This window comes from Podarcis melisellensis (assembly GCF_964234715.1).
Source record: "Podarcis melisellensis genome assembly, chromosome: 6".
Taxonomy (NCBI): domain Eukaryota; kingdom Metazoa; phylum Chordata; class Lepidosauria; order Squamata; family Lacertidae; genus Podarcis; species Podarcis melisellensis.
Window position 1 is genome coordinate 51407781 of NC_138538.1, and position 27118 is coordinate 51434898.

Sequence of the window (27118 nt, forward strand, 5' to 3'; positions counted from 1 at the left end):
TAACCCCATAATATGCTGTTTGGCACCTTTTTTCTATGTATGAGTTCGTCTTCATAGATTTTTGCTGACCATTCTTTAGAACAATTGGGTAACTTCTGGTGCCTGAGTTTTTCCCCTCTCTTTCTCTAAATTCATCTAAAAAGGTTTATCTTTAATTGAGATGTGTTTATTAAGAGACATTCCACAGCTAAATTATGCAGGCATCATTTAGACAACTTTGGGTTAAGTTTTTGTCAGTGAGTCAGTAAAAAATGGCGTCATTCAAATAGTATCAGGATTATATCTGGGATACTAGTTTACATACTGACGTAACATGTTTTTTTTAAAGGCCAGCATTATACATGGTTGTCTCTTGATTTGAGAATTAGTCTTCCTGATAGTATACAGGAAGTAATAGAAAATGTGCTGGCTGGTCATCCATGCTTTTGAAAGCTCATTATTTGATCATACAATAATGATACTGAGCAGTACATAAGGACAGATTGGGCACTGGAGTTTATTGCAGGGCTCAGGTGACATTTTTTGAGTAGTAAAATGTAAGTATGCATCAGTGTGCTTCCTGGGCTTCCAGTATAAGTGGCAATTTCTATACATGGTGGTTTTGAAGATACTGATTAATAGTTTGGTATGCTTACACTGATCTTAGTCAGTGGCAAGAACTGTTGCTTCACAGCCAAAATGAATGAGTCACTATTTAGACAGGGGGGAAAAGTTTATCCCAGGGGTCAGCAAACTTTTTCAGCAGGGGGCCGGTCCACTGTCCCTCAGACCTTTGGTGGGCGGGGGGAATGGACAAATTCCTATGCCCCACAAATAACCCAGAGATGCATTTTAAATAAAAGCACACATTCTACTCATTTAAAAACATGCTGATTCCCGGACTGTCTGCGGGCCGGATTTAGAAGGCGATTGGGCCGCATCTGGCGCCCGGGACTTAGTTTGCCTACCCACGGTTTATCCTTTAAAAAGGAGTTGGTTAATTCACATTGTTAAATCTCTTGCCTTGGAGCTCTCATCACCTTTGTCAGTTCTTCGTAGATCCAGAAAAAATTAAAGTACAGGTTGAAGCAAAGTCCTGCTTCCTCTTCCTGGAAAGCCTTGTATATAAAATACCTAATACAGTATGCTTAAGTGCTATTGAGTACAATATGAAAAATCCAGAATAAGGAAAAAGGTATGAGATCCAACCCCCATGTTAGAAATCCAAAAAATATTTTTTGGGGGGTGGGGGTGGGGTGGGAATCCACAGCAGTCAGAGAGCAGCTGCCTGGGGCTTTCCTGGGGCTCTGGGTCAGCAGTCACTGTGTACTACTTTTGCAGTGTGAGCTTTCGTGTTGGTATGCGAGGCTTCTGCCAAAGTTTTTGCTCATGTGCCATTTCTCCCTCTCAGTCTCTGTTTCCTTGTGGCTTGCTGAAAGTGTTGCTGAAATGAACAAATGTTTTTCCGTGATTTGCCGTGCCTCAACTGTGAGTGATAATGGAAGTAAAATGTAGGCGGTGAAACAAAACGGTTCAGTCCCTATCTTCGGCTTCTCAGACCTTGCTCCTCATGCTGGCTGACTTCGGCTTGGTTGTTTCTGGATGCCATAAATAAGTTTGCAGAAGGCTTCTTAAACAATTGCCTTGTGATGTGATCTATCTGATAGATTTCGACTCCAGTTGAAGGCATAGTTTTCTGTCATTGACTCTGAGGCTACGCAAGAAACTCAGGCTTGGATTTAACAGCACTTCCACTTTTCTGGCTTTAAGATCTATTCATTTAACACGTCTAGCATTTCACACAGTGAAATGATGAAACGAAGAAGAGAGAGGTTTGGAGCCCCATCTCTACGGATCCAGTAAGGATTGTTGTGTGAAATAGACTCAGTGCTTAGCTTATCTATTGGAGTGAACAAATATAATATTAATCTGAATCTTCAGTGTCAGTTAAGCAATAGTTTAACAAATCCATGCTTTCATTTAAGTTTTTAGAATAAACAGTCATACATTTTGTTGGTCTTTTAAGCATAGATATAATTAATGTACTCTCTCTTATTTTTATATAATGGGGCAACTTAATTTTTTGCTCTCCTTGGTATGAAGTGAATAAAAGTTCATATTGAGCTTTCTGGTCCATTTTATTTCATAATTTGTATTTGTAGGGCTATTGATTCCAATTAAATATTCAGTATAGCTGAATTGTGGAGATTAGTGCCTTAAGTATCAGGAGTAAATAAAGTTAACCTCAAGTTTCTCCATTAATGTAGAAGTTCTTGCACTTTTAATATACATCTCCACATATGAGATCATATTAGAAATAAAAAATAAAATATCATGAATATTGTGAGCCACTGCCAGGAAGAGAAAAGCCGCAGTCAGAGGTGCAGCTTGTGAGACTGTGGCCATGGCTGCAAGTGACACTGAATGTGCATGGAATATGCCATTAAGTATGAAGATTATGTAAGTGGAGGGTTATCTAGTTTTTTAGTCTTTTATAAATTCCCATTCGATGCCTAAGAAGAGATTAGCAATTGATGTTTTTATTTAACCTGTAGTTTACTCATTAGATGATTTTGGGCTGATGCATGAAGATTCAATTATGTGTAGCTTTTATACTTTCCATGCCCAATCCAAAGGTACATGTGCCTGTTTAGGTGTAGGTCTGTTATTTGCTGTGTGCAACTTGTTTTCTTTAAAAACAAACTAAAAGTACGTGACAGGATAATTTTGAAACTGACTCTTTCTGTTGTGGTGCTTTGTCAGAATCTCCTCTCCTTTCCTTTCCCACTGCCGAGGAAGTGATGGGCACCAGCATGTGTTCTCTCCTACTTCTGCTCCAGGTCTGCAGCATCTTAAAATCCCATTTAGTGCTGATTGTGCCCTTGCTACATCTCCTCTAGTGTTTTACCTCAACCCACAACCTCAGAGCAACCCTGGTAGCCCTTGCTGCAGCAACCCACTTCAGTGGAGGTAAGGAGGAATTTAAACTGGGAACATGCGTTCTTTAATCAGTAGTGCATAACCTTTAACTTGGGTCATTTAGGCTTAGAATAGTAGTAGGCTCAATAGTAGGCTTAGAATTTAAGGTATCTCTGTAGCATTCAAAATTTTGTCAGGGTCATGAAACATCTAAAATAAGAAAGGAAGCATTATTCAGAAACCTTGTTCTATTATCAGTCATAATAGACTGATTATCTCCTCCCAATTCAATAAGCATGGTCAAAATCATTTGTATGCATGTGCCCCCCTTGTCTTTGCCACAGTTCTGTGTAATGCTTTTCTCATTTATAGATGGGCCCTTAATAGAACTATACAGAAGCATTATTTCTCAAATTTTTATTTACTACATGTCCTTTGCCACCCTGAGCAAAGGAGGAAGGACAGGATATAAAGTTAAGAATAATAAAGAAATATTATTGTTGTTGTTGTTGTTATCACCACCACCACCAGCATCACTATTTCTTATATGGCCTTCAACATAAATTCCCAGGAAACATTACAGGAATGTAAATACAATATTAAAATCAGTTAAAACAATTAAAAACAGTCAAAAGCAATAAGGTGGGTCCTAAAACATACATCTCACCATCTGCTACCTCATTCTGTTATTTTGTCCTGCACCCCTGGCAGCAGAAAGGCTTGAGCTGACCCTGTGTTCTCTTGAATGACTTCCACATTTACGTATTGCCTTTGCTCTATTCAGTGAATACAGACTGGAAGAAGGTGTGTCAATATAGATCCGGGGGGAGAGTGGCTGAAGCATACAGATGTTGGCCTCTTCTCACCTCCTCTACAATTTTAAAACATAATTCTTACAGTCTTTCTATCTTTAACAAGATATATTATTTTCTAAAATACAGTGGTACCTCGGGTTACAAACTTAATTTGTTCCCTGTTCTTAACCCAAAACTGTTCTTAACCTGAGGTGCGCTCTCGCTAATGAGGCCTCCTGCTGCCTCTGGCCTGCAATTTCTGTTCTCATCTTGGAGCAAAGTTCGCAACCCGAGGTAACTACTTCCAAGTTAGCGGAGTTTGTAACCTGAAGCGTTTGCAACCCGAAGTGTTTGTAACCCGAGGTACCACTTTAAGTTACATTCAGCCCATCCCTAAAATGCTTTCTTTTTCACATGTTCCTTGTTTTAAGTGAATTAAATTTGCTATCATAATATCTGCTCATTTGTTCTTTCAAGTAAGCCTTTGGTAGTTTCACTATTTTTAATCCTTTTTAGTAGAACCTTTCCTCAGGCTTCCTGTTAACCAGCTGTTATGTTTGCATGTAGAGTAATAATTCAAACAAATTTGTGCATGCAAACATAAGGCCAGTTTTTCCTACTAAGTTGAGATAGATGCTTTGTTATGAACTACTCCTTTGTGGGCAGTGCACAAACAATCTTAGGTACTTGTTTGGTTGCATAAAGTTGTCCTAATAGGCAATCTGACGCTCTGTCATACTCATAACACCATGAAATAATGTCAAGAAGCAGGCAGAAGCTCAAGGAGGAAGGTGCAACTTCTTTCACCTTCTCTCACTTTAACCAGGTTTGTTAACTTCATCATTCATACCATATCCCAAATTTTAGCTAAGCAAGAGTTTGAAGAAAATAGTGGAGTCAGTGATGGTGCTTTTCAGTTCTGACATATTGTCAGTTTGGCTGCCAGAAGCAGATAAGTAATAATATCTATGTCTTCCTCTCATATACTAATACAGAATTTAAAAATATTTGAATCTTTACATATAGCTGCACATAAGAGATGATATTCAGTGAAGTTTTATTCAGTCACCCCATTGAAATTAACGTACATGACTTTAAGTTAGGTCCATTAATTTTAATAGGTCTACTCTGAGTAAAAGTTGGATGAATCCCACCCAGTGGTTTTTTTTATTATCTAGTATAGTATTTTTTCTATAGAGCAAGAGTTGTGTTACCTGTGAAGGCTCCTAGTCTTGACAGAGCAACAATATGTGTGGGTTGATGAATCCACTGTCACATCCTATGGCTTCTTTGCTCATGGGGACTACAGCAGAAGGTTAGGCGTAGGCTCTCCTCATGTTTTCCTGGGCCAACTCCAAGGTAATGCAGTTGAGGGGCCTGAGGGGTGAAACCCTCTGGGGAACCACAGGGATTTGGCTGCAACAATTGAGAGAGATATCAAAGTTTATTTTGAACACATGGTGTGCCAAAATGAAATTATTGCATCAAAACGTCTGTATGAAAGTTCAATTATAAAATCGAACAAATCTGTGATATTTGGTTGGGTAAAACCTTCAAGTTATAAAGAGGAAGCATTGGATAATGTGCAGAAACTTACATAAAAACCTTAGGCCTACTTCGTGCAGCAGCGTAACACCTGACCTCCTGACAAATGAGTTAAAAATAGAAGGAAAAGGAAGTGATACTAATATTGCTCTTTAAAGAACATTTAAGGTGGAATTCAAATGTTCCTTTTGTGGAAGCTTTTCAGCTTGCTAGATTGAACAATCCTCCCTCCTACCCGCCTAAAGGGCTTCCACTAATGGGGTTCATTAGGTGAGTTACGCCCTTAAAGTTGCACCTTAACTGGTAGCAGTTTGAAAGGCTGAGTCTTAAGAAGTCAACAAGTAAAGTTTTTGATAAAGCCTCTGTGTTGGAATCTGTTTTATTGCTTTTTTTTTTAAAGAGACTTAATTGTTTTAAGCTCTTGTTTTTATACGTTTTATGATCTTTGTATGCCATCTTGTCCCAAAAGATGGAAAATCTAACTAATATTGATGTTGGTTTCAGCTTTTACTAGGGTGATCATAGCTTTTTGTCGTTTCAGAGGTTCTGCCTTTCTGCTTTGTAAATACACAATAGATGATAATCTGTTGATATGTAGTTGTGTCTAAAAGCACAGCTCTGTAATGATAATTTTCAAATTCCTTGCTTCACCTGTGCAGCTCTTAATCCTATTTTATCCATTTGTTCTTTGTTGTCATTTTATTTACTTGGATACAAGTCGGTCGCTCTTGCTGCTGATTTGGAATCTTAAGTTCATCCTGTCAAGTTATTTTCTGACAGCTACATTTGAACACCCACAATTGAGTTACATTGCAGCTACCTTAGCTCTGTAGGGAATTACATTGTCTGGTAATAACATTACATTGATTTGTCTGTGTTCTTCCATAAATGTTTACATACCGTAGGTTTTTTTCCTTTCCTCTTGTTCTGGCGTAGTCAGCCTTTCTGTGCGGACAAACAGCTGTCTGCTTGCCTGATCCAGTTCTCTTGTAACAGTATCTGATAAAAGAAGTTTCCAACTTTAGGGAGGTCAAATATACTTGGAGACAAACATTTTGTACCTCACATGTGTCAGTTAATATAAAATTTTATAATAGTTTTGTAATTGCTTGAAAACAGACATTTAAATATGACCATGATAGCCTTGATTAACATTCAGGAACGAGGATTACCCTTGTTTATTGATGTCTAATAACAAATGAAAGCATCACAAAGCTCCAGTTTCTAGAATACCAGAAGTTTGATTTTAAAGTATTTTCTGTGCTTACTTGGGCGAAGAGTAGAGAAGGAGGGAGAAATAGGAGAGTTAATACAAGCAAGATCTTGATGATAGAGTACCACTATTATTTACCCTGACAATTAATTTGTGGCAGGGCCTGGTACATATGCCCATAACTTGTTCAGCCCAGCTGCTGGAGAGAGTTAAACAGCCTGACTGCTGGGTAAAAAGGGCAGATTCTACATTAAGGATAAATAGAAAGGAATTGGGGGAGGGGGAGACACACACTGCAAATTATATAAATATATAGTGCAACCATGTTTGTAGTATTGTGTACAGTTCTTCGTGCTGCACTTCAAAAAGGATATTGTAATGCTGGAATAGGTGCTGAAAAGGGCAACCAGAATAACCAATGTGCTTGAGCAACTCCCTTGTGAGGAAAGGTTACAACACTTAATGCTTTCTAGTTTAGAAATAGGGTGACTAAGCAGGGGCATGACAGAGGTGCATAAAATTATGCATGGTGTAAAGAAAGTAGGGAGAGTGAAGCATTTCTTTTTCATATAATGCTAGACTTCAGGGTCATCTAAAAAGCTGAATATTGGTGCTTCTTTGAAATCCACTACCACAAAATGACCATTGACTGGTTTTTCAAAAGGGATTATACAAATTAATGGAGGATTAAGGCTATCAGTGACTGCTAGGCACAGCTTGGTGTATTGAATCTCTGACTGGAAAAATCAGACTTTTAGCAATTAGAGGTATCTGAACTTCTAGCAAGTTATAAGATCAGCTAGTCATCATCAGATTTGTCTAACCATAGCCCACCACCTATCCTCCATTCTAATTGTATTTATTTATTTAAATATTTCTATACCACTGTATCATAAAAATATCAATGCAGTTTACAACAATATAAAAACATAAAACCAAACCATAAAATTGTAAAAAGTTAACTTTTAGTTGCAAAGAGCAAGTAAAAACATGTGTCCCAGGTATGCCTCAGCAACTGCGTCAAAGTCCATGCTTTTAAGAGCAATCTCAAAGCACCTTGATATTCCAGATTTGTTGCTGTTAAGCGATCAAGGAGGGTAGTTAATACATCTTTATAACAGAAGTGATTGGAGTTCGAATTTGTCAGCTTTTATTTACTAAGATTTATATACTACGGTTCAGTTAACAGGACAACTTGCAGTAAAATATAGCATGTATGTATGTGTGTATGGTCTTAGGGTATATTGAAAAATGATATCAGTAAGTTAATTTAGGATGCATGTATTCTTAAATGGAGACACACTAGTTTAAACAGTTTATTTGGGGTAGAATATTGGTTGATCTTGGGCGTGGAGGGTTGCTGCTTGACAGATGTCTGTGGAGTAACTATATTAAGGCTAAATGCTGCTTAGAAATTGTTCTGTCACAGCAGGTGGCAATTGCCAGTTTTAGTTGTTGCTTCTTTCAGCTTCCATTAGCTTTAAACATGATGAGTAACTGCTCAGTACCAAGTGGTATGATATTATTTTTTCCAGTCAAGGTTGACTGAGACATGCTTTATAACACAATAACTCCAGACTCATTGAGAAAATATTGGGGCTTGGAAATGATGATACATTATCATTGTTTATTTCAGTTAGAAGACCATGTGGTTTGGAGGGATTTGGAGCATTCTTCTTTGGTAGCAGAAGCTTGTGAAATTTAGCCACAGTCCCAAGACTCTGCTTCTTGTGCTACTATTGGTTCTGCCATATAAAAAGCCCCAAGAAGTTTCTGAGACAGATGTACTCCCCCCCCCCCAGCACGCTAAAGAACTTCTATTCCTATTCTATGGAGAACTCTACTCTTGAATTTACTCCAGTGCATTCTCTATGCTCTATAAGTGAGAACTCATTTTAATGTTACACCAGCTGCATGGAGACTGGATGAAATAACTTGCAGGAGTGCCTTCAACACCACTCAAGGCTCCTGTTGGCTGTTGTAGTGTTGTGGAGGCTATTCAGATGATGGTGAGTTCCACTGCTGCATTTGATGCTAAAAGGGCAATACAGAATTTAAAAAAAAAAATACTTAAATAACCAGATCCCATGCAGCCAGGAGAATGTCTCAGTAATTCAACTAAATGTGACTGAATACATCTGTCTCTTCCATTGAATATGCCAGTTTTCTGTGAAATACCTATGTGAAAGACCCTGTCATATGGTTGAATGGCTTAGGCATTCTCCCATCTATGTACCTCACCTTAAAGGTGAGGAACTTTCATTCTATTGGGAGAATATTTAAAGGGCACTTGTAACAGAAAAGGATGAGGAAATAAAAGTGTTTTTAGAAATCACCAGAACTTACAAAAATATGTGAACAAAACAGTTTCACCAAATCGAAGCTTTTGCAAAATGGTGGGAAGAATGGCATGGCCGATAGTATCAAAAGCTGAATGTCAAGAAGAAGACTAGAAAAGATAATATGAGATCTAGCGAGATTAAGCAAACTGCAAATGTATTCAAGGGCAGTTTCAGTTGACTGCTGGTGAGATTTTTAAATTTCCTTTGTTTAAAATAAATGAATGATAAAGATCCAACAGAGGATTTAAAGCAAACGAGTTGAGGCAGAACAATTTTATCAAATTTAGGACAGAAAATGTACAGTACCTTAAGATTATTAGCAGGAAGGGCAAGTTTGTTTGATGGAGGTTTTTTTAAAGGGAAGAAATAATAAGCATATATGAAATTATAATGGGAAACATTTGTGTGTGTATGAGCCAGCAATAGCAAGCAGGGGTTGTAGTCTGCTGCCACCTTTCACCAGTTTCATGAAGATAGGTCAGTCGCTGAGTCAACATCAGTGTTATACGGATAACATAACACTGCATAAGCCCTCAGCCTATGGAGGGGTTGCATTCCAGGGTTCATGCCTAAACCAAAACTGCATATAGTCAAAACACATGGCAGGCAGTGGCAGACAGGGTTGCCAAAGCCTTTTTGCTATATGCCTGTCCCCTTTCTGCCCCCCTTTTACATTTTTTTTAATTGCCAAGCACATAAAGCTGAATGCGCACAAGTTAAATGAGCATAAATCACGGTCTCACTGTACATCATTGTGAAGAAGTTGCCTTCAAATTTGAAGAATGATAGTAGGATTTGAATATGTGACGTTAACTTGTATATTGGTGCACATACGAAAAATGTTGAGCTTTGCCAATGAGTACATTCAAATTTTGTTTTGGAAAAATAAGGCGATTTTTTCTCGTAATAAATGTGTCAGCTATAATTAGGATAATTATGTGATTTTTAAAGCATGAAAGAGTGCATATATAATTGCAAACACTATAGGTCCTTACGAAGCTTGTTTTATTTTTTTAATAATCCAAACAATAAAGTAGTGCTTTAAAGTAACAGTGACTCAGTTCATGCACAAAACGACAACAAACCATGGCTTAGTGGAAGTGTGCAAGCTGCCTGAGAAGAGATCTTGGCCATTTTGCTCCTCTTCCAATACCCTGATGCTGTACTGTTGAGAGCTAAGCCCTGGTTTGCCTTGGTATGTTATCTGCACCCAAATTCATGGCTTTGTCTCCTCCAGACAAACCATGAGTGGTAAGCCATAGAATGAACCTTGTATACAGCTTGTAGTTTGCCTGATGTAAGAAAAACTGAGCCCAGGTTCAGATTACACACTAAGCCAAACTATTGCTTAGCTCACAGAAGCAAGGGGGTGGACACCAGAGGAGGAGTAAAGTCCTTCTTTATGGGGGCCAATGCTTTTGCATTACACCATGGTTTGGATTAGCATTAAGTGCTAAATGGGTTATTAAATGTTCAGTTGGTGAACTAATGTAGTTAAGAAAAGGCACTAACTACTGTTGGAAAAAGCCATCAGACAAGCACTATGGTACAGTATCTAACGACTTCACATGTCATAGAAGATGACAATTTATAGGGAATGTAACCTAAGAAAGATTTGGACTTGAATTCTGAAGTCTTTACACACATCTGTTTTGAACACTCCAGTTGGGTACAGCCTTTTTTCTGTAGCAGACTCCAGACCTGTCATGTTGTCAGTACGTAAAATTATCTGAATTTTGCATTGCTATTGCTATTCAAGCTATTGTAAAACATATTCTTATGCAAAAGAGCGTTGAAATACTCATGAGAATTACCGTATTTTTCGCACCATAGGACGCAGTTTTTCCGTCTTAAAAACTAAGGGGAAAAGTCTGTGCGTCCTATGGAGCGAATGCAGGGGGGGAGGCAAGCAGGAAAAGCCCCCAAGAGCCACACACAAGCTTCGCGCGGCACTTGCAGGCTTTTCCCCAGGAGGGAGAAGGGACTGACGCGGCCAGTCAGTCCCTTCTCCCTCCTCTAGAAAAGCCTTGCGCAATCTCTACAGTCGTGGGAGGCTGTGCAAGGCTAAAGAGGAAGCCCGGGCAGCGAGCGCGATCCATCCCGCTCGCTGCCCGGGCTTCCTCTTTAACTGTGCGCGCCTCTCCAGCCGTGGGAGGCTGTGCAAGGCTAAAGAGGAAGCCCGGGCAGCGAGCGCGATCCATCCCGCTCGCTGCCCGGGCTTCCTCTTTAACCGTGCGCGCCTCTCCCGCCGTGGGAGGCTGTGCAAGGCTAAAGAGGAAGCCCGGGCAGCGAGCGCGATCCATCCCGCTCGCTGCCCGGGCTTCCTCTTTAACCGTGCGCGCCTCTCCCGCCGTGGGAGGCTGTGCAAGGCTAAAGAGGAAGCCGGGGCAGCGAGCGCAATCCATCCCGCTCGCTGCCCGGGCTTCCTCTTTAACCGTGCGCGCCTCTCCAGCCGTGGGAGGCTGTGCAAGGCTAAAGAGGAAGCCCGGGCAGCGAGCGCGATCCATCCCGCTCGCTGCCCGGGCTTCCTCTTTAACCGTGCGCGCCTCTCCAGCCGTGGGAGGCTGTGCAAGGCTAAAGAGGAAGCCCGGGCAGCGAGCGCAATCCATCCCACTCGCTGCCCGGGCTTCCTCTTTTGCCTAGCAGCCTCTCCAACAGCCTCTCCAGCTGCACAAGGCTAAAGAAGCCAACTTTTTAAAAATCTCTCTATCTCTACCTCTTTTTCTTTTTTCGTCCTTTCTCCACCCCCTTATTTTCCTCTGGATCAGTGTTTTTATCTAGATTAACGTTTTAGTTTGGGGGGGGAATATTATAAAAAAGGAAACTTTGCAGCTTTTATTTTAGTATACAATAAAAACAGATTAAACAAAACACAAGAGAAGGAACTAGCATAGAAGAAGAAGAGAAAAGGGAAAGAGGGAGGATACAAAGCCATTTACCAGTGGTAGAGCTTAACCCTTGCCTCACCTGGGAGCTTCTCTGGGCAGGAATTCCCTCGGCTTAAGTGGGGTGGGGGAAGAGTGGCAGGTAGGGGGGTACCTACCTAGACAGTGAAGCCACATGTCTCTCCAATGAAAATTGGGAGTGGGCATTGTGTGAAGTGGCTGTGGATCTCCTGCCGCAGAAGTGTAGGACTGCATAGAGTTGGGAGGGCCACCCGAGGGTCATCTAGCCCAGCCCCCTCACAATGTAGGAATCACAGCTAAAGAACAGATGGTCCCCCAACCGCTGCTTAAAAGCCTCCAGTGGTGGAGACCCCCAACAACTTCCGAGGTCACAGAATTGCAGGGTTGGAAGGGAACCCCAGGAGTCATCTAGTCCAGCCCCGGTGGACAGCGGGCACGATCCATCCCATTGTGCAAGGCTAAAGATGCTGCTCAAGGCTAAAGAGGAAGTGCGCAGCCTGTCCGTTGCTCTTTGGGGCTGGGGGGGGGGGATAATATTTTTTCCCTTGATTTCCCCCTCTAAAAATTAGGTGCGTCCTGTGGTCCGGTGCGTCCAATAGAGCGAAAAATACGGTATCTAAATTACAGAGACATATAATGACTATTGTAGATTTGTATCCAATTGATACATTGTCAGATGTGGATGTAGATGCAGTGGTAGACATCTAGACATGTTTCATTTTGCTGCTGATTTTTTTTGGGCTTTTATAAAGAAGTACAATTTTAAAAATAAAATACATATTCTGTAAAAGAAAAAAAACAGAGCTTAAAATGCTGTGCAATTTCATCAAAAGATGCAATGAATGAGGAGTCATCTGCAAAACTAGGAAATGTTGTCCTATATTGGCCTGTTTTCGTGTCACTGTAACCCAAAGTATGGATTATCAGGACTTTACAAACATACTGGCTTCCAGGAGGAGCTTGCATCAGCTTTGCTCTTTTCTGGACTTTTTAGCTTGGCTTGGGATGTCAGCTAAGCCAAGTTTTGTTCTTTGCAGAAGATCTTGGTTAAGGAGAAGAGACCTTGACCTTAATCTTGGGTTTGGATTATACCCAGATCCAGATGTTGACTTTGTAGCTATGCTGTGCTAAGCTAAAAAGCCCGAAGAGCAGCAGAGCGGGTGCAATCCTTGGTAGCCAGCATGTGCACATATTTGCGCTTAGCCATGGTTTCACTGGGTTTACAGCATGGGAGTGTGTCCATTGATTGCCATTTTTTAAACTAGGCTGTCAATTTAACCACTTTAATTTGTAACCATTATATATTGTTTGCTGCTGTTGCATACCAACGTTTGCATGCTTTTTTTGCTGTTGTGCGTATATATTGCAAGGGTTATAAACTGTTGTGGGTTCACTATTTTTGACAAAATTCAAAAGACAGAGTGCATTGTGCATCAAGTAACTAGAAATCATTTTGATTGCCAAGAGTTGGAGGTCCATGAGAAACCTGGAACACATTTGATGTCTACGGAATGCTTTGTGGCCCTACCATTTGCTTCATTTTTTTGTGGCAGGTGGGGATGGAGTACAGGTGGGGCTTGCCTTACTTAGAAAGATTTATAAGGGTGATGTTTCCGTATTCTTATATTGAAAAACTGAATTGAATTCAAGCTGTTTTAATATTGTACTGTAATCTCATACATTCAGCTTCAATAAGACTTCATATTCAGAGCAGCATAAAAAGATATTGGCATTAGAGGTAGATAAAAAAACATCCCAAAGACCTTTTCTTAAGCAGTGTTCACTTACAATCTATTCATTTCATCAGAATGGATCTTACCATTCTAATATAAATTATAAGCTTTATTAGATGATTTTATCTTCTGTCAAATTATTTGTTGGTGCCATTTTCTTTTCTCAGCCAGCTGCTTTCTTTATTAATCTCACTCTGCTATACAGATCCACAAAAGGAAATTTATTTATTTTTTCAAAATAGGCTGCTTGAAGCAGCATTCTACTTTTGTAGCATAGAATCTGCAGGTAGCTTTTAAAACTCTTATTTATTTATTTATTTATTTATTTATTTATTTATTTATTTATTTGTTAGAAGTAAAATGGATGGTCTTGGAAGGTGGTCAGCAATGAGAGAATCATTTACACAGGGTTTTATTTTTTATCCTCAATTGCAATTTATTCTTTGTGAGAGATTGTGTGTGTTTGTGTGTATTACTGCCTTTCATTCTTAACAAAAGGTATATAACTTTCCAACTTTCTCTCTTGGCTAGTATTTTTCACGTATAACATGACATTGGTCACTGTATCTTTTGTTCATTATTTTGAAAATCAAATTACTTATTACATGATTTAAGGTGTGATTCTAACTCCCTGATGTTGATGGGTGCGCAGGCAGACTATGACGGCAGTCTAAATTCTTCGAATTTAAAAATTTTGATAGTATCTTGCATTTGTATGTTGATTTTTTGTCTTTAGTAAAACAAGATGATAGTGAATTGTATCATAGAGGGGGGGCATTGATTATTTTCAGGGGAAAACTGTTTGCTACGTTTTTCATTACTATAGTACAGGGGTTGGCAAGGTTTACTTCGCCTGGGCTGGTTTACTCCAGTGGAGATCCCTCTGTGGGCCACATTGCACACACACCCGCAATTTCCGGCGTCTGCGCAGACGTGATTTCCGGTGCCGTGGAAGCGAGTTCCCACGCCGCACTGCACCGGTTTAGCGCAGCGGGCGGGGACTCGTCGAGTGGGCGGCTCGGTTCGAGGGCAGTTTATGGGCCGGTTAAACGACCCCCATAGGCCACAAGTGGCCTATGGGGCTTAGGTTGCCTACCCCTGTTTTAGTAGCAGCAGCTCTTTTTTCTTTTCTACCTGTTTGTGATGGTGATGGTGGCACAAGAGCTGGAATGGTACTTTGACATAACTTTACCTGATTTTTGGTGTGGCAGGTCCAAACTCACAAATTACACTATGCATTTTAAAAAATGCTTTTTTGTTTCTACAAATTCTCAGGCAACACCAGGCACTACCTGCTAGTCTGCTATATATTTTGGAAAGTGGTTTGTCTGTCTGTCTAGTCTCTGTATGTTTAGCTGCCTCTTGAGATATTGTTGCCAAACTCGGCACAAGGTTTTTCCAAGATGTACTTGTTGATGTTTGACATGTGACTTTGGGGTGAATTTGTTTTTTGGCATAGGTTCAGCAGCCTCTCAGGTTATCATCACCAAACTCAGCATGAGGATTGCTGAGGTGGGGATGGGGAGCAGTCTTTGTTGATTGGGCTGGTGGACTTCATTGCCATTGGGATGCTGGGCACCATTTTGAATCAAGATGGTGAACTGAAACGGGAATTGGGTGTTACTTCACCTAGTCCTTGTTGTGAGGCACCCAAACTCAAAAATTACACCCTTTAATTAAAAACCATAATAATTTTTGGTTTCACAAAAAATCCTGAGCAGCACCGACCATTCCCTGCTAGTATAGAGATAAAACCCATCACTCAAATGCCAGGTATTAGTCCTAGTGTGCATTATTACCTGTGATAGGCCAAAATGATTAATCCCAGCTTCAAGCCAACAGGTTTCTGAGCGGCTGTCCACTAATCTCTTCTTGAATAATCGATTGATTTACAGCATGGGAATTTAAACCGTAAAGCTTTCCAAGATCACAGTCCTGAGTGCTATCCTGAGTTGCAGCTACCTATATACATTGGGGGGGAGGATTATTAATTTTTCTTGCAATTAAGATAAAATGGTGATTTTTTAAATTGGAAATTGCTGCTTTGGTTTGCATGACAACTTCTCAAAGCTTCATAAGCAAAAAAGATGGATCCCTGGCCCCAAAAGAACTTAAAATACATTTCCACAGTGGAGAAGAGAATAGAGGGCAGTGAAGATTGAGGCAAAAGTAATGAATAGTGTGGTGGACTAGGAGATGCAAAGACTAGCAAAGGATGATATGAACTAAATATGGTTTCATACATTAAGGCTTTCTTTCAAGTGCACGGGAGGACTGAGGCGTTACTTTTATCTGATGGGAATTCAGTTTCATATTTTCTTTAAACAAAAGGAATAAATTAACAACTGAACACAATATATGAATAAAATGTAATTTAAGCCAAATACGTACTAGTATTGACAGTAAGTTTCCTTAAGCAGTCCAGTGTCATTCTGTAAATGCCGTTCTAGGTAGAGAAAGGCAGGAAGACAGGCAAGGGTGAAATCAATAGAAAGCAGAGACACTGAAAGCAGCTGCCTGCTTGCTTGCCTGCCTGCCTACTTGTCTCATTCACATTAATGGAACAGCCTGCAAGATCTACAGGGAATTTGCATTGGCTCTGTCACTGGTTTTCTTTGGTCCCTTATTTTATTGCTTGTGGTTTGATAGTGCAGTGTTTTTGCTGGAAATGAAAGCTTACAAAGATCATGTCTGACTCCTTCTGGACAGTGCTATCCAATTTCTCTCTGCCAGAAACCAGCATGTTGAGGCGATCCAAAAGGTAATCAAAGGATTCTCAAAACAAAATCTTAGAATGTTTACTCTGTCTGTTTCATGTAGTCGAGACTGTTGCAGAGATTAAAGCTGATGGATGAGATTATATGGTTGGATACATGCGGTTTTCAATTTATAATGTATTAAAAATGGGAGCTGCTTAGAATTTTTAGTCGACAAAAATACAAGGGAACTGAAAATGTAGTCTCTTCTCCACAAGAGCATATGAGAAGGAAGCACATCTGTAAATATGTTATTTCTTAAATTAGATTAATCAATAGCCATGGTGTTTGCCCATAATAATGCTAAGGGGAAAATGGCAAAGTCCCTTTTTCAAAATTTCTATTTGCTAGCTGGCATTAATGTCTTAGATTGCATTTTTAATGCTTTGCTTCAAGCTGCTATCTAATATATGTGCTAGCATTTTGTCATAGTAGGGACTTTAATATGTCATTTCACTCACTTAATTCACACAGTAATCTGCTGGGTTCTAGTATTTTCCTGTGGTTTCAAAGTTTAAAAATGCATATGTGAGGGGATAGAAGATGATTATAAATTCATGCAAATTGTCTGTTCAGAGCATGTATATGACATTAAAATGGAAGTGCATAATATACTTAAACTATTTAAGAAAGAAGCAGAAGAGCACCATTTGTTGTTTCAAATTGTTTTGGTAATTACCAGAGCATCTCTCACAAGGATCCATAGATTAACATTTTTTTGTAGTGGTGAAATGAACCTCAGCATGTCAGACTTGGATCTTAAGTGCTTTGGATATCTTTAATTTCTATTTTGATCTGAATCTTAATCCAAAATGCATTCAAAGAGATATAGTGTTACTACTTGTAGGAGCCTACATCAACTGCAGAGTATTAGTATTACTACTAGTAAATTATATCAATTATTTTGTTGTCTTAAATCCTAGGCAGTGGCAAACTTGTGGTAAGATTTGGGATCTTTCCCTTTATTTATTTTTTAAAATTTCAGATGTTGACTAATAGCTATTAAATTTGTTTTGCCAATTGAATTTTTCAGTGGGGTGGGGTTCCCGTATTTTCCCTTGGTAACACTCTAGAACCTTCAAGAACTCTTAGCAGTAGGAATATTCCTCTTCGAGCTGCAGTAAAGAAGAATGGATCCATTAATTACCTCCTACTTTGTAGTGTGTGGTTGGAGCGAAGTTTAAATTTTGCTATGAAGCAAGAAGGGTGTGAGCAGGTAAACAAGTAAACTGTGTAACCAAGACTGGATCACATTGACATGGTGGTCTTAATGACATGATAATACTGGAATCTTATACCAGGAAGAATCTGTGAATTTTAAAATGTAGCAAAGGAAGTCTGCAGAGGATGTGCTGTGTAAAGATTTCAAGAATTCTATAACTTTTTTTTTTAAAGGAAGAGGCGTCTACTGGCCTGCATCTCTGTTGTGGACCTTGCTCACTATATCCTCTTATGCTTTATATCCATCCTTTCATTGTGAATACTAATATAGGTCAAAGTACTTTTCATGTGGATAATTTGCAACATTTTTGAATAGAAAACAGTAAGGCACTTGGCTTTAGCCCTTTGTATTAGTATGCTCAGGGGAGGGGGAGTTCAGTTTTAAATTCAGCATGTGTTCTTTAAGCTGCTTACTCCATGGAGCCCCATTGACTTCATTTGGGCTACTCTGGAGCCACAAGTTGGATTATAGCCTCAATATTCAAGCTCACAATAATTACTGCTTTAATGTGGTTTCAAATGTGCAGAGAGAAATTCATTTCCAGTGTTAGCAATGTAAGTGAAATAGTTCTTTTTAAAAAACCCACATAGTTTGATCTAAATGTCTACATCACATGTCTGGTGAAAGAGGCTATTGTCATTATTGCCACATAGTTTGGTATTTTGTTTTTTTAAAGCTGACAGCTTCTTGTTGCTGGTTTCATGATGTGGTTGTCGGATGCATCTCTTTTTACCCAGGATTCTGGGGAGGGATGAAGTGCCTGGTGATATTTTTTATCTTCAGTTCTGCTGCCTGTTTATTTGTGACTATTATTAATTTTATGATTCTGGTCAATTAATTTTGTTACATTGTTATTGTTTGTGGTTTTTAGAGTTTACCACCCTAGGACTCTTAAAGTAGACTGCGAATACCTCAGATAAGTGGATAAACGTGCCCCATCCTCTGTTAGGGTGGTCAGTAGTCAGGAAGAATGTGAGTTGTAGTTCCAGCAACATCTGGAAGGCCATATACTCCCTCTCCTTGATGGTAGAATTAGGCTATCTCACTGCCAGCCTAGTGTATATCATTTTGGCACAGAAACTGGCTTCTATCATCTTTCAGTATCAAGTAACCTCCAGCTTGGTATATTGTGATACATATTTTGCCTGGGATATTGTTTTCTGCAATGCCTTTGGCATACATCCATATTTTATATTACTTCCTCATCTCGAATAGATAAGTGGAAAACACCTTGGGCTTCATTTTGCATGAAAAGAATCCAGAATCCTCCCCAAATCTAGAGAGATTAGAAAATGCCATCCATTTTAGAATCAGAATTTAAGGTTCGATCCTGAAAAAGGCCTTTCCAGGCAATATTTTTTAAAGAAATGCTCAGCTACAAACAATCCATGTTTCATAAAATGAGCTTGTTTACACCCCCCCCCCAGTAATAGATGGCACTTGAAAAGTTCATTTCCTCTCTTACACACTTGTACTCTTTATCTTCCTGTCCTACATTCATACACACAGGTGCATCAGGTTGTTATTTGCAGTGCTGTGTCCATGTATGTTATAATTATGCTAATATCCAGGTTGCCAGGTGAACTAATAGAACACATAATTAGTGCACAGCATAATGATTTTGGTGGTTTTTTTTTTTTTAGAACTTAAAGCATATACAAAGTAGTGTGTGCTAAACTCTTTGAGAGACTACTCATTAAAAGTTTAGTCTTTCACAGTAGCAAGACTGCAAATGCCATCTCACTGCATTGTTTGTTTCTTTGTTGATTTACGTTTATTCCATGTCTGACATGCACATCTACCTCCCCAACACCTTTCTCACCCTTCTGTATAAGAACACAAGAAGTGCTATGCTGGGTCAACCAAAATTCCATCTAGTCCAACATCTTTCTTCCCACAGCAGCCAACCAGATGATCTCAGGAAGCCTACAAATGGGGCATTAGGGCAATTGGCCTCCTCTTCAGTGGCATAATTCCTCTGAACTTAGAGTTTCCATTTAACCATTGCATGGAGACTGTGTATTGTAGATATAGCAGTAGATCCTAGCTACTGCTGCTCTAGTAATCCAGATGGAACTGTTGGGTGACTTGAAAGGCCTTTAAGCACTAACTTCATAGAATGATAGAATTGAAGAGTTGAAAGAGACCATGAGAGCCATCCAGCCCAACCCCCTGCAATGCAGGAATCTTTTTGCCCAATGTGAGGCAAAGTCTTATGCTCTACCAACAGAGCTATCCATGCGGGGTGTGTGTGTTTGTGTGAGAACATGGATGTAAGTGAAACAAGGACATAATTGCTTGCCTTAAGTTTTCCATATGAAGCCTGTATTTTTTGGAGGCAAAAACAAATTTCTGTATACATAAGTTTGCATTTCCTACAACATCTTAAGTTCACACAGCTAACTTTGCATGTAATATGAGGACTTATACAGTAATTTACACGCAAGGGCCAACAGAGCAATGTATTTTCTTTTGGTAGTGCAGTGAATAATTTTCTATTTTGACTTTTTTTCTAATTATGTCTCCTTGGTCTGAGATTATTCCCTGGTTCTGTTTGATTACCAACCGTTACTGTGTGCTCTCATCTTATGCATGTGTAATGCATGTAAAATTCATATTATGCATGTGATGTGTGTATAATGTCAAATAATGCAATATATGCAGAAAATGGCGACATTGCACAAGCTTAATCTGTTAAGTACTTAAATAGCTAAAGAACTGGCTGAGTTGGTGACTGTTACTGTAGGAGTTAATAACTGGAAGGAAGCTCTAGGTTTCACAAAACGATGAATTATAGTAGTATTAAACTCTGCAATTATAACTACAAATCAGCTTATGTTGGCAGATTCAGTGAATTAATATGCCCTGGGAATATAGCAATCAAACTTTCTCAATTTTTTTTTAAAAAAGATTTGAAATTAGGCTCCTAACAAAGGTTTGAGGACTGGAGTCCTTGATATAAGTGTCCCATTATCAAAGCAAAATAATGGGAACCATAGAAGCTTATGGAGTGGGAAGGAACACCTGTTTAAGTATTTCAGAATTTCACCTGTTTAAATATTTCAAAATTAGGTGACACAATAGATGAGAATTGCTAATAGAGATATAAAGGTTCAATACATCTATGTATGTGTAAGAAGAGAGCCAGAGAGATTCTGAGCTTGTACACTTCTGTAGACATCTCTGAATTGAACACGTTAAGGTTGATTAGGGTGATTTCTTTCACAAAGAAATTGGTTTGATGATTCATATGTATATATACATGCGCTAAATACATTTTAAGTATAATTAGTTGGGTGTTTTTTTAAAAAACAATGATGCATGAGCACCTTGTGTCAAAGAGGGTGCTTAATGCAAGAGACAGCTGAATGTGGAACAAAGCTCAATCAGATTCCATCTCCATCCCTACCTGCACCAGAATTATCGTACTTTTTAAATAAAAGCTCCACATATAGGCCCCATTTAGAAGGAAACAGAGGGTGAGTAGAAGTAGGCAACAGAGCACAGGAATGCTGATATCATGAGTTGGCATCATTGGGCATCTGCCAAGGCCCATGCCCAATTATGGGGCTCATTGCCAGTATTTTAAGCTTCCTTAAAGGTAAAGGGACCCCTGACCATTAGGGGTTGTGCTGCTCATCTCACTTTACTGGCTGAGGGAGCCGGTGTACAGCTTCCGGGTCATGTGGCCAGCATGACTAAGCCACTTTTGGCGAACCAGAGAAGTGCATGGAAACACCGTTTACCTTCTTGCCGGAGCAATACCTATTTATCTACTTGTACTTTGACGTGCTTTGGAACTGCTAGGTTGGCAGGAGCAGGGACTGAGCAACGGGAGCTCATCCCATCGCAGGGATTCGAACTGCTGACCTTCTGATTGGCAAGCCCTAGGCTCTATGGTTTAACCCACAGCGTCAACTGCGTCCCATAAGCTTCCTTACCCTGCTGCTTTTCTTCCATACTGTGGCTTGCCTGTTCACCTGCTGGCTCCAAGTGAGTAAGCAGTGAGCATGGAGGAACAGTCCTTGTCTTCTGCAAGGTCCATCAATATTAATTTCAAAATAGACTGGGGAGGAGGCATGTTTGATTAATAAAGACTGCACATTAGGTGTGGCCTCAAAGTGTGTGTGTGGAATAAACATATATGCTGTAGTTTAACTATAGTAACTATAGTATATTCATAGAGTCACAAGAAGCTTTGCAAGGCTACGGTAATTAAATATTTTAAAGCAAATTTCTTAGCATTGCTGCAGGTATTCTGGTGCAGATGTTTCAGTAGCCTGGCTCATTGTATAAGTTAGTATCGCCTTGATTGCCTTATTTCTGCATTACCAATTCCAATAGCCACCGGTGATCTACCAGTCATATTACTCTTCCTTTGAAATGGCAGGCACTTGGAGGGGTTTTTCTGAATGTGTTGTGGTGGTGCTCATGTATGCCCTCTGAGAGTGTACTTGAGTGTACCCCATGTGTACTTCAGAGTTGAATGAAGAAGTATATGTGGCTGCGGTCTGTGGGCATGAGTGTGCTGCATTTAAGATTTTTTGGGGGGGGGGGACCTTGTATATTTTACTAGTACTAGAAAACGCTCCCTGTAAGCAGGAGCAAATGATGTGAAAATACAATGTTGAAGCCTGAGCGCTGCAAAATAGTTCACATTTCTGCAGCGTATACCTTAACCATGCCTCCCGCTTATTAGAAGACTATATTAAAGAAGTAACATAATGAGCATTTCAGGAGAAAAATGCTTAAAGAAATTAGATAGTAGTTTTGACACTATTGATCCTGCTGCCATAGGCAGGGAGATAGGAGGAGAGTTGTGATGATTATAAGTTTTTAACATCTGTCTTTAAAAAAGGAGAATGGTGGAAGAAGTCCAAATTTGAGTTACTTCCTTCAGTTGAAGACTGATCTCTGTTTAAATGACTGTAGGTTTTACAGCTTACACCACTAGATTTTTCATCATGGTTACTGATGATGTAAACAGCAGCTTCAATTTCCTGCTCTCTGAAACCAGATGGTATTCTTTCAAAAGTTATGAAGTCTTCAGATCTCAAATTACACACTTACTGAGGCTGCATTTGCATAGCTGTATTCCTCCAGGGCTACCTCTGCAGTAAGTGGAAGAGAAGAGGCAGGCGGCAGTTGCTGTTGAAGTCATTGCTCTGGAATAGAGCTGGTCAGCTCAGCTTGCCACTATGAAAATTAGAACAGGCAATGGAGAAAGGGTGGTTCTAACTTCTACATGTTCCCTCTGCTGTAAAAAAAAGAGTTTGCCCTAATGTGGAACTATTCATACTGACAGTTGAAGGTGAAATGCGTTAAATGAGCACAAGTTGTTGCTTACGTACTGTATTTTTCTGTGTATAATACGCCCCTGTATATAACACGACTCCTATTTTTTGGGAGTCAAAATAAAGAAATCCCCCATATGCACTATCCGTGTATAAGACGACCCCCAATTTTAAACTTGAAAAAATAGGGGGAAATATAGTCTTATACACAGAAAAATACAGTACTTTACTGTGGAAGGCATGTGAATTAACCTAAAAGTCAGTGGGTGCTCCCCATGAAGAATGCTAATGTGAACACAGTCTAACTTACACATGCAGCTTGTATCTAATGTAAACCTAACAACTAATTTCTAAAGACTTTTGTCAAATTGTAGGGATTTCCTATGCCCTATTCCTGGACAAATTAAGTTAAAAGTAATATGTCCCTGAAGATAGATAGGATGAGGAAATTTTTGGCAGTGCAAATACTTACTTATATGGTATAACCATCATTACCTGGATACCTTGGGTGACTTGATACCCAACAATGCATCTTGTTCAAATGAGAATTTATCGTGATTGAAGCTGAACCCTCTTTCAGTACATGCTTGTATTTAAAAGGGGGATTTCACCTTTAGCCCTGACCATTTGTAGCTAGGATTTTTTGTAGTTTCAGAATTTGGAGCTTGTGATGTAGTTAAAGTGGTATAGAAAACCTGTCCCAATTGATGTTACCTCAGCTGTGTACCTTTGTAATACCTTTGTAAAAATTCGCAGAAATCATCTAGTGGTCTGGGCACTGGTGGGTGTTTGGGTTTCCTGGCTGGGGAAACTTGTTAAAATGTGGTTTGGGAATCTCTTGTAGCTGTGGTTAACTTTTAAAAACCTGGTAGTCTTATAACAACAATATAGATTTGTTGTAAGTATCATGACAGATTGACCAAAGAACATAAGGCATATCTAAAAGAATATTTCTAGTGGAAAATCTCCCTGCCTTGTTTCCCTTTTCGACTTGGCCATGGAGGGCAGGGCCCAGACTGACTCCACTTACAAAAGCTGAGCCTGCTGAACAGACTCTTGGGCTCGGGTATTGTTTAGGGGGTTTTGTTGGGTGAGTTGTGGATGTTATTGATATTAATCTTTTGTATCTTTATTTTAGACCTTCTTATGATGTGTGTGGAAATTGTTCAGCTTGGTTGTGTACTTTTGGATGTTTTATTTATTGTTTATGACAACTTTCAATATGTTTGTAATTATGTAACTTTTCATGCAATAAGCATACAAATATGATGTATGTATGCATAAAATATGTTGACCACCACTGGTGTATATGGATTTAAAGGAGGATTAGATACATTTATGGGGAGGATAAACCTATTCAGCAGCTGTTAGCCATGTCCTTATGAGGAACCCTCAGGTTAAGAAGCAACACTGCTCTGAAAACCAGCTGCTGTTGTCTTCATTTCCTGCTAGTGGGATTGCCGGAAGTATTTGGCTGGTTCACTGGTGGAAACAATATGCTGGATTAGGTGGAGGGCTAATCCCGGAGGCTTTCTCCTATGATGTTATGCTATCATCACAGTTAATGAATGGTTGCTAAATAGATAATTAGTTGAAGTTTATTGAATTGATATGGTGTTCAGGATTTACAGAGCTTGGAGTGATGTGCTAAAGCCAAAATCACAGTAATTATACAGTGAAGATACCTTTCTACAGCAAAATTGCACAGTCTCTGTGAAAGTCTGAAAGAACAACAATTCTTTGCAGTGGCTGCTGAAACTCATTAAGCTCAGGCTTAGAAAGGCTTCCCTTTGTCACAAATTCCATCCCATTATAGAATGCATACTTTAGTTACTTTGATACTAATTTGTTACTTCACTCACAGTGTACAAGAGAGATTAATAAGAAGTACGTTGACCAATCTTGTTTGTGGCACAGTGTAATGCAAACAGATAACACTTAGTTCATTTATTCTAACAAAGATACCTTTTTAAACTGTTGCTGAGTATGAAGGCAATCTTATCCTGGATGCTTTCTTGTTCTTATCTATTTTGAAGGACTTAATTATTCCTGTTGTCAGTAGTGCAATTGCTTACAAAATTGCTTCCATCTCTAAATTACTATAATTAGAGCTATAACTCCCATATCTAGTTAATGTTGCTGTGCAGCTGGTGCTTTCATTAACATGTCAGTTTTAGACTTATATGCTTTGCTGCATTGTAAAGAAAAAGATTAATATTTGTTTTCATCTTCAAAATATCTATTTCTCATAAAGAAAAATTTCTCTTAATAGTGTTAAGAAAGATCATCCCTGAGATTTGCAATGTTTTTGTCACTACAAGCTGGGTTCCTGAAGGGATGGAACAAAATTAGTTATAGCTGGAGTTTCCTGCAGTTCTGTGATGAGCCTTCAATCTTGAAATGTATTATGGGACAATAACACCATGCATGGTCTCGCAGTGAAGGTCCTCTCCATCTCCTCCTCTGACATAGGCAGGAAAATGTGGAGACTTTTTCTTCACTATGTGTACAAGACATTATGAATAGGTGGATGCTGACTGTTTAAACAATTCATAAAGTTTCATGGACCCAGGTGAAGACGTTGTTTTAAAGACATGGACTGGATTATTGAAGCATGTGCTAGTTGTCCAATGCCAAAGCTATAAAGAAATTGTTTTGTGGTTCTCAGTGTTCAACAGATGTGATTTTCACGTTTGCTGCAACAATAGTAGGGAGAAATATTGTGTTTGCAACTGGTAGGACCCTGTCTGAGAATTTAAACACAAAGGAAGGAGCAAGAATTCATTTACTTACGATGTTGTAGGAGCAGAATAGTACGTCACATCTCTATTCTTTCTGCCAGTTCCATCCATTGAGGCCTGGTTGTGTGTATATGTGAGTGTCTACATGTCTTCTGAGCTTGGCCTTGTGTGGGAACTGGGGGTCATGGTTCATTACAAGCTCCAGTCAGTTTCAAAACAAGTGCAAATCATGGCTTATGAAGCTGTCTTGCACAACCAACCAGAATTTGTGATGAATCATGTTGTTGCTTCGCATACAAGCCGGGATTAGGGAAAACTGAATGTAATGTTGACAAGCCTCTTCTCTCAGCTGTGTGGAAGGAAAAAGTGAAAGAGGAGCCCAATAGGCCCAAGATTTTGCCCAGGCTCATTCCAGTATGTGCACATACAGGAGCTAAACCATGGTGTAGTGCTTCATAAGAATGAGGACTATAGATGCAGATTACTTTCTAACATTTTATTTTAAATGACCCTTAAAAGTAGCTGCTTTTAAATGACTGCTTCCATAAACATTAGCCCACTGTGAAGCCATTGTGTTTTTAATGCTGAAAATATCAAGCATTGTTGAAAACAAGCAATAAATTGGAGTGAAGCAGGTAGGGATCAAAATGGTGGGAGCTATTTTGATACAGCTTTTATGTGATCGGTAAACAAGTTCTTGGCCTGAAAACAACCTTATTGGAGGCAGTATTATCCATTTTACAGCATATGCATGCCTGCTTTTTCTTCCGCCTATTCCTGTAAATGCTCTCATACCTTGTTGATCCAACACTGTTAGAGAGCTGCGGTGCAGTATCATGTCAACAATATCTCAGGCCAGTGTTCCATAGTGTTGAGTTTCAAGAATGCTTTGGGAACTCTTAAACACATGTAACAAATGTTATTTTTACTTACAGGAGTGCATGGTTAACCCTATGTAACACAAATAATTCCCTGTGCTTTCTGTCCCCATAGTAACATTCAGTATTGTTGCAGGTCTCTTAAATTATTGTTTTGCTTTTTGAAATTATTGGAAGCTTTTAAAATCCTTCATAACATGTAAATTTTGCCAAATATGCATTATGTATAATGCAGTTTATAATAAAACAGGTGACATTCGTGGAAGTTATAATTAGGATGAACCTCAAATAGTTTTCAAATGTTGTAATAGTTGAGCTGGCAGTCAATAATCCTGAAACAGAATGTAGCTCCTTGACAGATGCTGCCTGACTCTTGCATTTCCCAACTTGGGGATGTCTGTGCACAAGTAAAAAGACAGGAAGGAGGAAAGCATGTAAAATGAGTTGTCTTGACGTTCTTTCTATCTCAGCTTTTCCTCTCCTCTCAATGGGAATAATGAACAGAGGACATTATCTAGTAGCTCTTTCTGCCAGTCACACATGGAGGAGTGGGGGAGCCAGTGGAGAGACAGGGAAGGCTTCCCCACTCTTGCCAGTAGCACCTAACATGGCCCCACTGGTTGGAGGAGGAGGAGGAGGAGGAGGATAAGGCCCTATCTCCAGGAGTCCTCCAGCAAAACTACTATTTCACTAATAAGTTTATTACTTGGACCATCCTATATTCAGGGCACAACTGTCAGTTTCATTGCTTGAGTCATTACCGTACTTTGCCCCCAACTAATCTCTTAAATGTGTT

At 39.4% G+C, this 27118-nt stretch overlaps 1 protein-coding gene across 6 annotated transcripts in view; it reads left to right on the forward strand.

Annotated features, from left to right (window-relative positions):
• The window catches only part of MAST2 (microtubule associated serine/threonine kinase 2), a 144088-nt gene that overhangs the window by 62940 nt on the left and 54030 nt on the right, over positions 1-27118 (forward strand). Inside the window, exons 1-2 of one of the 6 annotated variants that reach the window (XM_081913914.1) lie at positions 1395-1838; positions 2743-2949. The exons of the other annotated variants lie outside the window; for them this stretch is intronic. Coding sequence (XP_081770040.1) covers positions 1789-1838; positions 2743-2949 — 257 coding nt within the window. The 5' untranslated portion in view covers positions 1395-1788. Of the gene's footprint in view, positions 1-1394; positions 1839-2742; positions 2950-27118 lie in introns of those variants that run through there. 6 annotated transcript variants of the gene reach the window in all.